General features: G+C 34.0%; 1 protein-coding gene across 2 annotated transcripts in view; it reads left to right on the top strand.

Moving 5' to 3' along the window:
• The window catches only part of SPOCK3 (sparc/osteonectin, cwcv and kazal-like domains proteoglycan (testican) 3), a 699,451-nt gene that overhangs the window by 508,350 nt on the left and 173,598 nt on the right, over positions 1-17,503 (top strand). For both annotated transcript variants that reach the window (XM_006896660.1, XM_006896659.1), the window contains one exon: positions 1,033-1,147. In XM_006896660.1, the coding sequence (XP_006896722.1) occupies positions 1,033-1,147 (115 nt within the window). The remainder of the gene's footprint in view (positions 1-1,032; positions 1,148-17,503) is intronic.

Genomic DNA, 17,503 nt, shown 5'->3' with positions numbered 1-17,503 from the left:
AACCTATGAACAAAAGACCTGAAGCCTTTCTATAACTATCAAAAATTATCAAAGATCATAGAGTTTCAGAGGGACATTTAGGACAACTATGTAATTTGTTTCTTTATACATAAACATATATGTTTGTTCTCTGTGTCTGATACTAAGGTATTTTGTGGGAGTCATAAGTAACCAAAGATGTATTTCACAAACACATTAACTTACAAATTTACATTTTACAATTTACCTAATATATGACATAGGCTATTCAATTATGCTCTTATCTTGAATGAAGTACAACTAGAGTTCTCTTTTGAAGAAAGAAGGGTGAAATTAGACTTCAGTTATTTTGAGCATGTTCTAAGGAGGAGTCAGTCTTTAGAAAATGATCTCATGGGAAAAGTAGAGGGCCAGTGAAGGAGAGGAAGAGCCTCAACATGACAAGGCTAACCCAGTGACTGTAACAATGGGCTTAAGCACATGGGAAATGATGAAGATGGCTCAGGATCATGAAAGGTTTAGATATGTTGTACTTAAGGTTGTTATGCATCAGAGTCAATTTGATGGAATCTAAATATTACATTGAGTAATGCCCAAAGCATTTATTGAATGCTAAATAGATAGCCTCTGTACTCAAATTTAAGAGTCCAGTGGGAAAAAATAAAATATATGCACACCCAAGTAATTAAAAGCCACAAATACATGTACATAGATGCTTAAGAAATGCTGTAAAATTTTGTGACCCCTTTATGTCCAATTGTTTTCAAGTTTCTGAAGTCAGTCATATACAGAGTTGTCAAACTTGGGAACAATTTTATATGTCAAACTTAAGAATAGATTTCTCAGTGAATGTTTGCCTAAAGCAATTCTATTTCTTACTTCCTAAATGGAGCATTAACAATCCATCAGTGTGTAAGATTATACTTTAAAACAAAAAGATGTATTTTTCAAATTATATGCATAAATATTATCTCTCTTTGAAAGTATTTCTGACTTTGTGCCGGTGTTACTAAACTCAGTCTAATTGTTTTGTTTCTCTTTTTCTTTATACAGTGCAAGCTAGAATACCAGGCATGTGTTTTAGAAAAACAGATTTCTGTCAAATGTGAAGGACATTGCCCATGTCACTCAGAAAAGTCCACAAGTACAAGCAGAAATATTAAAAGAGGTAAGTTATGAGAATTTACTTATGCATCTATTATGTACATAGAGAATACAGAAGGAATATATAAGCTAGTTCTTGAAATACAGTGTGAAAGTAGCAGATCTAATGTGGTGGTAGCTGAGCCTGACTTTTACTAGCTTTATAAAGGGGAACATTGCCCCATCAGAAATAGCCATAGTATCAAACAAATAGCTACATGGTCAGATAAGCCACATATTCCTGCGTCTATTTCTATGAATCATTAGGTCCAATACTCACAGTTGTGGGGTTTATTGGTGAAATAATTTGGAGAGTAGGGAATGCAAAGATTATTACACAATGCAAGTCCAAATCTTATCATGCAGTCTTAAACCAGATTAACAAAAAGGCAAAATACCTCAATTCTTTCAAACTGCTTCTTGGTCAACAACTTAAAGTTAGGTTCAGATCAGCAGCACAAAAAAATCTCTGGTTTCATCAGTCCCAGCAAACTATATTTCAGAACAGTTACAAGTAATTTTGCCTTCATTTATACATCAAGCAAAATCTTTAACTGTAGTTCCATCTCCAGGATTCCTCTGGTTACACCTTGCCACAGTCTCTTCACAGACTCTGTTTCTTCACAGTAGTGCCACAGTCTCATCACCCTCTCTCCACCATAGTCTCTCACCATGTCTTCACTTGCCACTCACAGTGTGGAAGACACTCTCTTTGATATTTATTCTACAGCTCTTCATGCTTTGCAAAATCATGTGTCCACAATTAAGATACCTGGAGACCATGCCTCCCAATAGGAGCTAACACAATGGCTAGAAAAGCCAATTTTCAAGGTTACTGGAACCGTTTATAGTTTTAAATTCCTTCCATTTTCCTTAAACACCTCATAATAAATGCCATTTATATATACAATAAAGTTCACTTTTTAGAAATGTTTAATGATAAGCATTTTCCCAATGATATTTATTTTTATTTAGTCTTAATTATTACAGCATGTGATTGTTTTTATCATAACAGGAATAGCTGAATCTTCTTTCCTATGTACTGAAAATAGTTAAGAAACCTAAAACAATTACTTTACAAATTATTGTGTCTAAACATCATGTTTTTGTTCTCTTTCTCTTTGGGACCAAGAAACTGACTAGTTTAAGGTAATAAATTAATATGATTTACATAGTAGAATAGTATATTAGATTATTATTTTAAAATTTTTAGTCTAATTCAAAGAGTATCATTTTCATATGTGCATATTGTTTTTCATTTTAAAAAAAACCTCTATTGCTGCTAGCTTCAATATTATATATTATTATAGAGAAAGAAAGACAAGGAAGTGAATATTTATTTCAGTCAAAGATTATTTTATAGGACCCTGAATAAAACACTGTCTACATTTATGGGATAATTACTTTTTGATACTTTAACTTAATATGATTCGTTACTCATTGCAATAAAATCTGAACCAACTCATAGCTGCCCCTCTGATGGGTTTAAATACCACAGAAGGAGATTGTCATATCTTTCCTTCAGAACCCCTTGTGGATTCAAATTGCCAAATAGGTATGGCCTTTTATGTAGTGTACTGTCCACACCATTACAACTTCCTATTTAAACAACAACACAACGTTCTCCATGCTTCATTATTTTTGTAGGTAGAGTATTGTTACATTTTTTATCTTAAAGGTGTGAATATACCTGAACTTACTGGCATCAAATATGTAAAGACTGTCCATCTTTAGCCAGTGGAATGAATGGTGGACTCGAACTGCTGGCCTGTCACGTAGGAGAATGATGTTTTATCCATTATGCCACCAGGGTTCCTTGAATAATGTATATGTGTTGCTGTTGTTATGAACCAAATCAAAACTGACTCATAGCTGACCTTCCAGCAGATTGTCAGAGACAATAAATCACACAGGAGGAGATTGTCTATCTTTCTCCTGTAGAGCAGTTAGTGCATTCAAATCCCATGCCGTTGAAATGGTAGCAGAACTCCTTACCACTAAACCACCAGAGTGGCTTAATACAGATAAAAAAGAAAAATCTTAGTTAATATGCAATTAATTAATAGAAATTACTTTGGCAGCAGGAGAGTGGCATTCATTTCCTAAGCAACATGCGTCTGGAAACTCTATGAGCTTTGATAAACAATGATAGTTACAGTAAGGCTTCAGGCTTTTTGTTAATTGGGTCACTATGAGTTGTGCTCTACTCGATGACAATCAAAAATACGATAGAAATGGCATTTTAGTAACATTTTGTGTTTTATATTACAAGTAACATAAGATGATTAAAATCATAAACAACTGAATGACAATTAAAAAATATCATTTGATGGTTTAATAATAAGTATTTATAATTGATGCAATTTTAAATTTTTAATTGTTACGCATACTAATCTTTCTACATTTAAATTATACAACTGAAGTTAAAAAGTTACATCTGGCACACAATAAGCTTTATGGAACTTTAACATAGAATTGGAATTATTGTTTAGTTGTTGACAACAGTTGATACCTACACATTGTGGCCCTCTGTAACATAAAATAGCAAATTTTAAATATTTTAAAAATATGTTTCTACAGAAACCAAGGGGCATTCATTCTAACAGAAGGGTATATTTGTGTGGATTTTAGCCACAAACAATGTGGATCCGGGCTGTAATTTTAATCTTACTACTCAAGCATGGTAATTTTATGGTGTGAGAAACTTGACTATATAATAAAGAATTGGGGCACACTTATTATGTAGATGACATAGCTTTCTTTGCATCTTGGAGCACCTAACTGATGAGTATAAATTATTGCAGTCTTTAGTAATGAAAAGAAAACAAAAATCCACAATACTGAGCAATAAGCGACATAATGATAAATAGATATGTGGAGAAAACATTGAAACTGTAAATGCTTTTAGTTGTAGCTGTAATCAAGGTCTATAGAAGCAATAGTCAAGAACATACTGCATTGGTATCTCAGCTCAAAATATTTCTTAAAATGTTAAAAAGCAAACATCACTCTGAGAATTAAGGACACTTGTCCTTATACCATGGTATTTTCAACTGACTCAAATGCATGTGAAACCCAGAAAATTAGTAGAAAGACCAAAGTCGAGTCAATGCTTGTGGATTATAATACTGGTGAGGAATATTAAATATACCATAGACCTCCGTTGCCCTTCTGACATATTTTGTGCATGTTGCAAGGAGGGACTAGTCCTTGGAGAGGGACATCATTCTTGGAATGGTAGACAGACAAAGACAGGGATACCATTGATGAGATGGATGGATACAATGACTGGAGTAATGAGGATATGCAAGTATGTCAGAGACACTAAAGTTGGCACTGGATAGAGCAGGTTTCAGGGCTATTGTACATAGGGATGCTATGAGTCGTAAGCAACTTAACGACACATAACAACAACAACATAGACCCCTAGAACAAACAAACCTGTCTTGGAAGAAGTATAACTAGGATTCTCCCTAGAACTTTGGGAAATTGTAGAAATCTCTGAAGAAAGAGATCCCACATGAAAAAGTACAACTTTAAAAAATGTAGAAAGGTCCTCAACCAGATGAACTGGCCCAGAGGCTGCAATAATGGGCTCAAATACAACAAAGATTTTAAAGATGGTTCAGGACAGGGAAAAGTTGCAGTTTGTTGTGTGTAGGGTTGCTATGAGTCAATACTGTTTCCATGACACATAAAACTAACAAAACCATAGAGATATTAACCAAAAGATAACACAACAATTTTTAAATGTTAAAAGCTACTGTAGTTAGTGCTAAAATAGAACAGGTTCTGTTCTAATAACTATTGTAGATTATTCCTGATATGAGTAGATTATAGGGTTGGTTTTTTGGGGGGGTGGGTTTTTTTTTTCTATATAAATTTTGTTTTCATTATTGTTGCCTTTTCTTTATAGTTCATTTTATTTTTCTTTGTATCTCCAGAAGTGAGTATCTAACAAGAATATTAACAAATTACCAGTAGCAACATTGTATGGAGTGCATACTTCTAATGATAAATTATAAAAGAAAAATAAAACAGATTGTCTTATGTGCCATTTCTCATTACTCAAACACCTCTGTGCCAGTGCTACCTGTAGACAATTTTTAATTGACTTTTCAGACTAGTTTAGGAGTCCTGGTGGATAGTATATAATGTATCATGCCGCTAACTAAAAGTTTGGCACTTGACTGCATTGCCACTCTTAGAGAGTAAGATGGACAATCTCCTGTAACTTCAGAAACTTTCTGGAGGGGCATTGTGAGCTCAACAATTTTAAGGCCCTGGAGTTTGGGTTTGTCAATCAAGATGGAGCTCTGGTGGTGTAGTATATTACATTTCATAATGCAAACCAAATGGCTCTAATCCATTTGGTTAACTCCTCCTGTAATGATTTATAGCCTAGGAATCACAATGAAGGCTCACTTTGAGTCTAAACCACCTTTGTTTCATAAGTTTTAGTCACCCTAGAAGAGCCGTGGCATTGTCAAATGCATATTAGACTCTTAACTAAAATGTTGACAAGTCCACCAGCCGCTATGCAGGGTAGAAACAGGCAGTCTGCTCTTGCAATGATTTACAGCTTCAGAAAGCTGATGAAAGGTTGCTATGAGCTGGAATCAACTTGACAACGTTAAGACTGGATTTTCATTTTGTTATCGTTGTTAATCAAACAAGTAAAAATAAATGAATTTATTTGCAAATTAATGGCAATATGTTACTTAAAAATTAGGAACAAAATCTCCCATTGGGTCTAATCATAACTACAAACTGCCCTCCAGGCACCTGTTTGCGAAAAGTACTATTTTAGGCCTCTTATTTACCAAAGTCTAACTTGAGAGGTTGATGCTTTCTGAACTCTAGCTCCATCTCTCCAAACGACTTTCTTTAAGATACGTTTGTGAATGACATCAGAATATAAATAATCAAGAGGTGATTGTTATTTTTTTTGTTGTTGTTGTTTTAAATGGAGTTATTTCTATATTCATTCCTGCCTCACCCCACTCCAAATTTACACAATTAATTGGAAGTTAAATCAATTTCAAGGATCCTTCAGATAAAAAGCAAATCATGTCCTGATAATTAACTAATCTTATCTTGTTCTTTTTATTGATAACTATTTAAAATTTCATTTGAGAAACAGCAGTCATACTAAATGCATGCCTCTAATATATCATAACCTCTTAACAAAATTTCTTCTTTGTTACTTTAAATGAAAAAATGTATTTGATGTGATATCAATTTATCATAACCTCACAAAACTGCAGAAGGAACTCAGTATGCATTTGATATAGAAAATAGCAAGTCTGAGAATAGGACCTCTTGTGAATAAACAATAATTATGTTTCATGTTCCTCAAAGTCTCAATACAATGTTTATATTAATGTGTCAAGAAGGAAACTTTCTTAAAGTCATATCATTAGGGAATGAAGATCATTTGTGCTCAATTGTGTGTACAAAGTGAGGCAGGAAGAATTTAAATTAATCCTGCTGTGACAGATTGTCAGGGCAAAGCAAGTACAGGATTTTGTTAGCAGCTCTGGAAAAGCAGTACAGAAAATTTTGAATGTCATTTCTCTACAGTGCCAAAGGCCAAGAGACATGGGAAATGTAAAACTGAGTTCAGTATCATTTCTAATCTTTCAACTGTCATTTACGTTAGAAGTGTGTCTTCAGTAGACTGCACAGTGGAAAATATTCTATTTAATATCAACTCTGTTCAAGAGAATGTGAAGATGACTGATGATGAAATATTTCTTAAATCTTTTCTGACATCCTACATTTGAGAACAAATTTATGACATAATATTTCTGTATTTTTTACTGTTAAGAAGAGAAGGAATTATTTAAATGTACTTGAAGTACATTACAAAGGCACATTTTTTCTTAAAGTAGGAATAAATTAAATATTCTGCTGTTAACCAAATGTATTAAGCAATGGGTATGATGAAATTGGTCAAAGTATAAACTTTGGAAAAACCCAAATGGATAAAAAGACATTATGAATTCTTAAAATTCTACATTACATATATGATTTCATAGCTTCCTCTTCAATCAGAAACTTAGCTATATAGTTTTCTACACTTTTTATTTATAAAATTACAATTATAAAAGACAGTTAATCAAGTTCTCTTTAAATAATTTCTTTTATTTTAGCACATCTTTCCTTTAGTGTATTCTTTTCTTCTTTTATTTCTGCATCTAAAATGCAGGATTTATCATTTGGAAAAGTGAATTAAAATCATGCATATAATATTAAAAGTTTAGTTGGTTTTTAAAGACTTCAAATATTTTTTTGAATGGCTGGGAAATTTAAGGTTCTTAATAGCGAGCAAGGAGTACTAATATTTCTTTTTCTTTTGAGTTGTGTATATGTGTGTGCTCACACTCATCCATGCGTGTATGCATATATGTATATTTAAATGCATTTGTTGGACAATGAAATATTATCTACCCTAAACATATATTAGTGTGTTTACACAGTAATAAGACATGAATAAACTTTAGCCCTAAAACATATCATGAATGCTATGTGTTGACAAACTTCGTAAGATTCAATTAATTAAAGATTTACACTCATTTCAAAAGTTGTATATTACACGTTCCAAAATAAGGTGGTTTTAATAATTACTTATTTGAGCGGAAAGAAGCCGCGCAGCAATCCCGAAGGCACGTGGTTCGAGGCCACCAGCTACTCTGTGGAAGAAGGATGGGCAATCTCCTCCCCTATGATTAACTGCCTCTGTAAACCTACTGGAGGGTCAGCTGTGGGTCCATTCGTCCTCTATGATACACAACAACAACAATGTCATAATAAAAATTTTATATTCCTAAAATCTTAATTTTTATTCATTAAAACTAATGGTACTCATTTTTAGCATCAATACTAGTATGCATTTAACACTCTCATAAATTGACAGTTTTAAGCAGTTTTAGTGAAGAGTTTCAGAAGTAAGACAAATAAAATTTCAGTAGTTTCCAATAGATAACGATGGATAAGAAGTTAGACTAGAGAGAAAACAGGGTACAAAAAGGAAATAGAATCCTAAATGCCTGAGCACATTCCAGGAAGACAAATAGTTCCTTCCAGCAAGGATGTAGGCTGTTTCTTTTTTTTTTTAACAAAAATTTTTGTATTGTTGTTTTAACATAAGATTACATAAAATTTGGATTTCCATTCATTCATTGTTGCACATTTTCCTCTCTACCCCCTGCTCCAGTTCGCTTTTCTCTTAAAAATAACTCATTCATTGTTCCAGTTTCCTTACTTCCCTCTCCTATTCCTCTTTGCTATGCATCTCTTATTGGACTCTTGTCATGCAAATAATGCCTAATCATATGGTCTTTTTAAACAGTTCTTTTCCTCCTCTGTTCCAATACAGTGTTCATTATTTATCCTTTCTTTTTTTAGTTTTCCCCCATCCTTCATGTCAGTCTGTTGCATTATTCAGTATTTGTCCTTTTGTGATTGAGATTATTCACTCAACATAATGTCCTCCATGGTTACCTATTTTGTATAATATTTTATGAATTTCTTGTTTATCACTGTTGCATAGTATTCTATTGTGTGAATATACCACAGCTTCCCTGCCCATTCATTTGTTGATGGGCACTTAGATTGCTTCAATCTCTGCTATTTGAACAACAAAACAATAAACATGAGTGTGCATGTATGTCTTTGGATGACAGCTCTGGTTTCTTAGGGTATATTCCCAGAAGTTAAATTACTGAGTCAAATGATATTTCTATTTCCAACTTTCTGAGAAAGCATCATACTGACTTTCTAAGTGGTTGCACTGTTTTACACTCCCAACAATAATGAATAAAGTTCCAATTTCTGTACAACCTCACCAACGTTTGTTGTTTGTTGCTCTGTTGAATTTTGTTGTTGCTAATAACGTGGGTGAAATGATATCTCATAGTTGTTTTGATTTGCATCTCTCTTACAGCTAGGAATTTTGAACATCTCTGCGTTTGTTCACAATCTGAATGTCTTCTTTGGTGAAGTGTCTGTTAATATACTGTGCCCATTTTACAACTGGGTTGTTTACCTTTATCTTGTTGAGGTGCTAGAGAATTCTATAAAATCTAGATAGAAGTTCCTTATCAAACATGCCATTATCAAATAATTTTCCTAGTTTCTGGTTTTCTTTTTTACCCTCTTGTGCAAGATTTTTGGGTTCTGTTTTGCTTTTTGGTTTTTTGTTTTTTGGCTTTTGGGGTTTTTTTAATGTGCATAGGGATTTGATTCTTAGAAGGTCTCATTCATCTCTTTAATTATCTTTTGGTTGTAGGCTTTTCAGCGTGCTTGGAAAACTGTTCATGTTGTGGATTAGAGCCTCTGGACTCTTTCTAAGCTTTTCTCTGATGAAATTTATAACCCTTTGTTTTACTCCTAGGACCCTAACCTAGTTGTTTTTTGTGAATAGTGTGAGATGTGGGTCTTGCTTGAGTTTTCTACAGATAGTTTTCCAGTTATGCCAATACCATTTATTAAAGAAGCTTTAGTTTCCCCAATTAAAAGTTTCATCTCCTTGTCAAAAATCATAGATAGATGAGCTGATTTCTGGGTTGTCAATTCTATCCCCCTGACCCATGTGTCTGTCACTGTATCAATAACACACTTAACTTCCATGGCTGTGTATTAAGATTTGAGATAAAAAAGTGAGATGCCTCCTACCTTGGTTCTCTTTTTCTGTAATGCTTTGCTTATTTGGGGTATCTTTCCATGCCAGAGACAATTGAAATTTTCCTTTTCCATCTCATTGAAGAGTGAACTTAGTATTTGTATTAGGATTGCACTGAACTTGTAGATTGCCTCTGGTAGAAATGATATTTTCACTATATGGAGTTTTCCTATCCATGTTGTTGTTCTTATATACTGTCTGAACCCAGTCCTGTCCTGCTCCATCCTCACACTTCCTGACACACAAGAGCCCATTGCAGCAGTCACCATGTCAATCCACCTAGTTGACGGTCTTCCTCTCCTTTGCCACCCTCATCCTTCCTAACATATCCCTCCCCAAGAAATAACACCTCTTAGCAACATGTCCAAAGTATGTCATCATTGCTGCCTTCAAAGAGCATTACAGCTGCACCATCTCCAAGACATATTTGTTTGTTCTCTTGACCATCTATGGCATGTTCAATGCTCTTCTCCAATATCACAACTCGAAGGTGTCAAATCTTTTTCTGTTATCCTTATCCATTGTCCAGATCCTGGACGCATAGTCAATAATAGGAGAGACCATGGCCTGAATCAGAAGGAATTTAGTCCTCAAAAAATTGACTACTCCTCAATAATTTGGAAAGGTTCCTAACTGCAGATTTTCCCAGTGTAATGTGTCTGCTTCTTTCCTGACTGCTCGTACCAAGGGTATTAATTGTGGATCCAAGCAAGATGAAGCTTCTGACAATTTCAATCTCCTTTTCATCCATCATAACACTGACTATTAGTCCAGTGGTAAGAATGTGTGTTTTCTTGATATTGAGATGTAATCCCTACTGAAGGCTGTCTTCCTTGATCTGCAACAAGTGCTTCAAGTCCCCTTCACTTTCAGCAAGTAAGGTTGTGTCATCTGTGTAACACAGGTCATTGATGTGTCTTGCTCCAATTCTGATGCAACATTCTTTTTCATAGAGTTCAGCTTTTTGGATAATTTGCTCAGCATATACATTGAACAGGAATGTAGATAAAATCCAACTCTGATGCACTCCCTTCCCAGTTCCAAATCATGCAGTGCTAGTCTGCCCCTTTCTCACAACAGCCTCCTTATCCAAGTATTGTGCTCTTCAGAGCACAATAAAGTGCTCCGAGATTCCCATTCTTCTCAATGTCAATCACAATTTGTCTGATCCACATAGTCAAATGCCTTTGCACAGTTAATAAAGCACAAATAAACATTCCTATGGTATTCCTTACTTTCATCCAGGATCCATTTTGACATCAATGATATCCCTGGTTCCACTGCTTTTTCTAAATCCTGCTTGAACTTCTGGCTATTCCCTATCTATGTACTGTTCCAGCTGTTTTTGAGTGATCTTCAACAGTGTTTTGCTTGCATGTGATATCAATTGTATTGTTCAATAATTTCAACATTCAGTTGGATCACCCTTCTTGGGAATGAGAACAAATTCTTCCATTTCTTCAAGTCTCTTTTTGTTTCTTGTAATAATATTTTGTCATTTTCTTTGAATAGATCGTTTGTATTTCTAGTTAGATTTACTCCCAAGTATTTAATCTTGTGGTTAGCTGTTGTGATTGATATTGTTCCTCTTAGCTCCATTTCTAAATTCTCTTTGTCACTGTAAAGAAATTCAACTGAATTTTGTATGTTGATCTTGTACTTTGCTGAATTTGTCAACTATGCCTAGTTGTTTTCTCTCTGAGTCTTTAGGGTTTTCTAAGAATACTATCATATTATATGCATATAGAGATAATGTTAGCTCCTCTTTGCTTATTTAGATATCTCCATGACTTATTGCTATCAGTAAGATTATGAAAACAATTTTGAATAGGACAATTGAGAGTGGGTATCCTTGCCTAGTTTCTGTTCTCAAAGGGAATACCTGTTGGGTTTATGTCCTTTTTACTATGATGAAGAAATTCTTCTCTAGTACTATTTTGTTGAGTGTTTTAATGAAGAAAGAGTGCTCATCAAAGATTTTTTTTTCTGTGTTAACTGCTAAGATCATGTGGTTCTTATTCTTTGCTTTTTCAATGTGATGAATTATACTTACTGCTTACTTATGTTGAACCATACTTGCATATCTATTATGAATCCCACCTGGTCATGGTGATTTTGTGTTGTTTGTTTTGTTTTGCTTTTTTTTTGTTAAATGTACTATCAGTAAATGGGACTCAAATGGAAAAGTAGACTGTCATTTTTAACCTTTTTGTTTAATTCAAAAGGATCACACATGAAGCAATTAAAGTTCTTACATAGAATTGTGTCCCTGAAATTATCATTGCTTGAACTTTACTTTGTGCAATTATGTGTTAAGTTTGTCTTGTATTTACATTTGTTTCTTTTTTTATTTGTTTGTTATTTTGTTTTTTGAAGGGTTTAAGGGTGGCAAGGATGGACAATGAAAGTAGGAGAGAATAGCTATACTCAGAAAGCTGTTTCAATATTCTAGGAGAAGGTGATCAATTTTCATAAATAATAGTGGATGGAGAAATGCAAATAAATTGAATTTTAATATTATTGATGAGATGGAATTTCCATTACTTTTAAAACAATGGTAATATTTTAATAAAATGAAAAAAAATCTTAACTTTAATTGTTCGAGTAGGTTATATTTTAATAACCGAGAAGACTAGCTAATTTTCCTTGGATCTGCAATTCATAGCTGCTACATAATTCTGTCTTTCTCTTTGTGTGCATGTTTGGGGTTTTTTGGTTGTTTTGGTGTGAGTTTTGTGTGTTTTTTTTTAATTGCTTCAGGTTTATCAGTGACTGGAAAGCATGTAATTCTTCATATATTATTTTATGTCTCATTCACTAGGAATATAGAATAATGGCAGAATTAAATATAGGTTTAAATGATTGCTTAATCACGGCATCTTTCATAACCTGCATACTAGTCTTGCATGCTTATGATAATCATAATCATAATTATGTACGACTTGATGGCAATCAACAACATTAAAATATTAGCAGTTCATTACAGTATAACAACACACAGAACAGAAATACATTATCTAAAAATGAATTATACATATACACACACACACAAAGAGATAATACATAATATACTCATAATGATTATAATAAGAATATAATATGTATAATCTCATTTTCTCTCTATATATATACATACTCACACACACACACATATATATATTGTTCATTTTAGATAATGTATTTATATTCTGTGTGTTGTTATACTGGAATAAACTGTTAATAATTTAACTGTTGTTTTTCTTATCATTGAGTCAAACATGTCTATTAGTGACCCTATGAACAAAAGCCCTGGATGTTTTAATTATGTATTTCAATATAAGGTAAGATCAGTCTATTGTATATTAAAATGTAAAATTGGCACCAAAAGGAAGATTGCAACAAATATGTATTCAAGGATCCATATTGTGTTGCTTCACAGAGTGGCTTAATTTTTGCAATCACTGAGCCTAAAGTTCAGCTACACCTTTCTGAACATAAGGTAGTCACAACAAAGTACAATTATGGTGTCCTTCATTTATTTTTTTGTGAGGCTCTGGTAATTCCGAATGTTTTGGAATAGAGTTAGAGAACATGTGATAGTAACTATCAACAAAAATAGTGCTAGATATTCATGTAACAGTAGTTACACAAAATAAGCCTGATTTAAAATTTTTAGACAAATATGGATACAGATTTTTAATAAATGTGAATATAGTCTTATAAAGTTTTCTGTTTTCTTTTCACAAAAGGGTGAAACTGGCATGCCTATTACTTATTATTCACAATAAGACAAAACATGAGGGTGAGTTCTTCCAAGAACTGACAGTCATTTTTCTCTCTGCTCTTTTTATTTCTTTGGATCCTGGGGAGCCATTAAAGTGAACAGCTAAGCTATTGTGCTAAAGTATGGATTTATTTACTTACAAGAAAAAACCCCCAAAACATTCAAAAGAGATTTTTCATTTTTTTTTTCTAATTGCTGGAAGTTTTACTGTTAGCATTCCTGTTTGTATAATATACTTAAAATATATTCTTTTTATGATGAATTCTAAAGGAATGAAATTATTTCAGTACCAGATGAATAATGAAAGAGTAACATTGCAATGCAGTGCAATACAGCATACATATTTCTCCATGTGAATAAATACTCCTTTTTTTTGTTCTTCAGTAATTCTTAGAGATTAATAGAAAAAATCAGTTAAACTTGTGGAAGTTTTTCATGATTTGCAAGAAAATGAGATTTTTCTTCTCTTAGAATATTTGAAAGACATACTTAAAGTAAAAATTTAACTCAATATAGATTAGACCCTTGAAAACAAGATCCGTTTTTTCCCCAATGTGAAGAATATATTACAATCTTTTCTTATTATTGTTGATTGCTGTCTAGTTGAGCACAACTCATAGTGACCTGTGAACAAAAGACCTGAAGCCTTTCTATAACTATTGTCATTTCTCAAAATTCAAAGAATTTCCAGAGGCATGTTGTTTAGGAAATGGATGCCACTACTAACTAAGTTCATATACATTGTTTTTCGTACTGTATCTTTTCCATTTCCTTAGCCTACACCTCCTTCGACCCATTAAGTTACCCAATGATTATCCCCCCTCCTCACTCCTCTGCTCTCCCACCCCTTTTTAGATTCTCATAAACATTTTACTAGTTATCTATTTCTCCCATAATGGTCTTATACAGTTTTTGTCTTATTGGGACTGAGTTCTCATAGAATAATGCCCTCCACTCCCTCCCAAGTTAGGTAGTAATTTACAAAATCATTCTTCCTGTGTAGTGCATAGTATTCCATCATGTGAATGTATGATATTTCTCAATCCATTCTATTGTGGTTGAGCATTTTGGCTGTTTCAATGTTCCTATGATGATGAATAAGACTGCTGTGAACATTGGTGTACAAGTCTCCATTTTTGCCTTAGTACTCATTTCCTTGGAGTATATTCCAAGCAGTGGAATAGCTGGGTTATATGGAATTTCTATGTTCAGCTCTGAGGAAACACCAAACTGCCTTCCAGAGTGGCTGTACCATTTTTACAATCTCACCAACAATGTATAAGAGTTCTTATCTCTATGCAGCCTCTAATAAAAAACATACATAACATGCTGTCCTGTTGAATTTTGCCACTGATACTGGAGTGAGATTGTATCTCATTGTGGTTTTGATTTGCATCTCTCTTATTGTCAGTGATTTTGAGCATTCCTTCATGTGTCTATTGGACATCTAAAACCTTCCTCCATAAAAAATCTTTCCATGACTTTTGTCCATTTTGTAACTGTTTTATCAGTTATTTTCTTATGGAGCTCATGTAGGATTCTGTAAACTTTTAATATGAGACCCTTATCTGAAATGGTGTCGCCAAATATTTGCTCCCAGTCAGTAGGGTTTTTTTTTCACTCTGTTGAAAAATAAGTTTTTTTATGTACACAGAGATTCAAAATTTTTTAAAATAATTCATTTTATATGAAATATTTCTGGGTTGAGTTGTTGGTCTTCATTATAAATTCTAGTTAGAAATTTGCATTTTGAGCAAGCCTCTGATATGGTTTCACTGTCAAATCAAATGCATACAAATCAAATCTACAAGCTTTTCTGGGGGAGAAAGATGGCTGATTTCCTTTCTCAGTCACAAGATTTTAAAACTGTCTGGAGAGTCATTTATGAGGTGCTTTAGACTTAATGGCAAATGACAATACAGTTACTTGCTATCCGGAGTAAATGAAACTACTTTTTCTTTTTATTCCTGTCTTAACACCAATACAGCCTTTAGTCTTATGAATCTTTGAGAAAAAAAATCTTTAATAATATCCAAAATAAATATTATTTTGAAAATGAAATTGGCAGTCACAATATTTATCAGCAAGTGAGGAATGTTGTTGTTATATACTCAATTGGAAGTGGCCCATAACTGACCCTCTAGTGAGTTTTCAGATACAGTTACAAACACTGAAGGAGATTGATCCTCTTTCTCCATGGAGCAACTGATGGATCCAAACACCTTATATTTGGGTTGCCAGCACAACTCCTTACCACTGTTAATTGTGTTAGATGCTGTTTTACTGTGTTGATGCTGTAATACAGTTGAGTAAGAGCCATAGTGACATTATGAACAACTATGAACTCAGTCCTATCTTGTGTCACCCTCACAATCTGTAAGCCATTAATTGCAGTCACTGGGTCAATCCATCTGGTTGAGGGTTTTCCTCTCCTTAGCCTTCTCTCCACCTTCCCAAGCATCATCTCCCTCTCCAAGAATAAATAACGTATACTGCATTGGACCATTTAGCAGCATCAGGATGGATGGTGAAGAGATTGAGATTGTTTGGTTGGCTCCACAGTCAACAGTCTTGGCACCAGTAGCCAGGAAATTAAAAGGTGCATTGCCATGGGAAAGTCTGTTGTTAGGACCTCTCCAAAGTACTGAAGAGCAATGGTATCTCTCTGAGACTAAGGTGCGTCTGATACAGGCCATGATCTTCACAATCACTTGTTATGCATCAGAGAGTTAGACAATGACCAAGAAGGATAGAAGAAGAATTGATGCCTTTGAGCTGTGGTGCTGGAGAAGAGTATTGAGGGTACCATGGACCGCTAGGAAAACAAACAGATTCATCCTGGAAAGGGTTAAACCAGGCGGCTCCTTGGAGGTGAGGATTCTGAGGCTCCGTCTAACATACTTTGGACATGTGAGGAGAGACAGGTCCTTGGAGAAGGACATCATGCTTGGGAGGGTAGAGGGACAGCATAGGAGGGGAAGACCCTCTATGAGGTGGATTGATTCAGTGACTGGGATAATCGGGATGGGAGTGTCAGAGACAGTGCAATTGGCACAGGACAGAGCAGAGTTTAGGGCCGTTGTACATAGGGTTGCTATGAGTCACAAGCGACTCGAAGGCACATAACAACAACAACAACAAAAATACTGCATTGAAACAGATGAGGGAAAGAACTGTTTAAAAGGGATATATGATTAGATATTATTGCTATGACAGGAGTCAGAATGATGGTAGCATAGTAGAATGGACTTGGGGGAGGGTTTAAATAACAATGAAAGGTTATTCTTTGTTTTGTTTTGTTTTGTTGTTACTTTTTAAAGGGAAAAGCTAATTAGAGAAAGTGGGCAGGGAGAAAAGTGCAAAATGAGTGAATGGAAATCCAAAGTCTCTGTAAACTTTCATTAAAATCAATTAATAATAATAATAATAAAAGATATAACATCTCCTAGCAATATGCCTAAAGCATTTAAAATAAAGCATCATCATCTTTGTCTTCATGGAACACATTACCTAAACATTTTCGAAGACATATCTGTTTATTCATTTGGCAATCCACAAGATATGCATCACTCTTTTTCCACACCGCAGTTCAAAGACGTCAATTCATCCTCTGTCATCCTTTGTCCCAGCTCTAAGATGAAGTCAATAAGTATGGTTTTTTATGGGGTTTTTTGATATTATTGTTAATTATATACACAGAAAGAGAAAACCTACAGCTAATGCTAGTTTCTGTGTGTAGGTCAGGTTTAGAACAGCTTTTCATGGGTTTGCTGTGAGTTGTATCCTACTTGATAGCATCTAACAACAATATACATACGCTTAGTGATTGTGATTATACTGTTTTAGCTTTATGAATTGTTCTATGGTGCCATGTAGATAGTTCTTAAAAGAACAAAATGTTAAAAACATATATCTATATATATCTATATCTA

This window comes from Elephantulus edwardii, unplaced genomic scaffold, assembly GCF_000299155.1.
Source record: "Elephantulus edwardii isolate Elephantulus edwardi_28Jun2011 unplaced genomic scaffold, EleEdw1.0 scaffold00188, whole genome shotgun sequence".
NCBI lineage: Eukaryota > Metazoa > Chordata > Mammalia > Macroscelidea > Macroscelididae > Elephantulus > Elephantulus edwardii.
The sequence above is the reverse complement of the archived record's forward strand: the minus strand, read 5'-3'. Positions and strand labels throughout refer to the sequence as shown.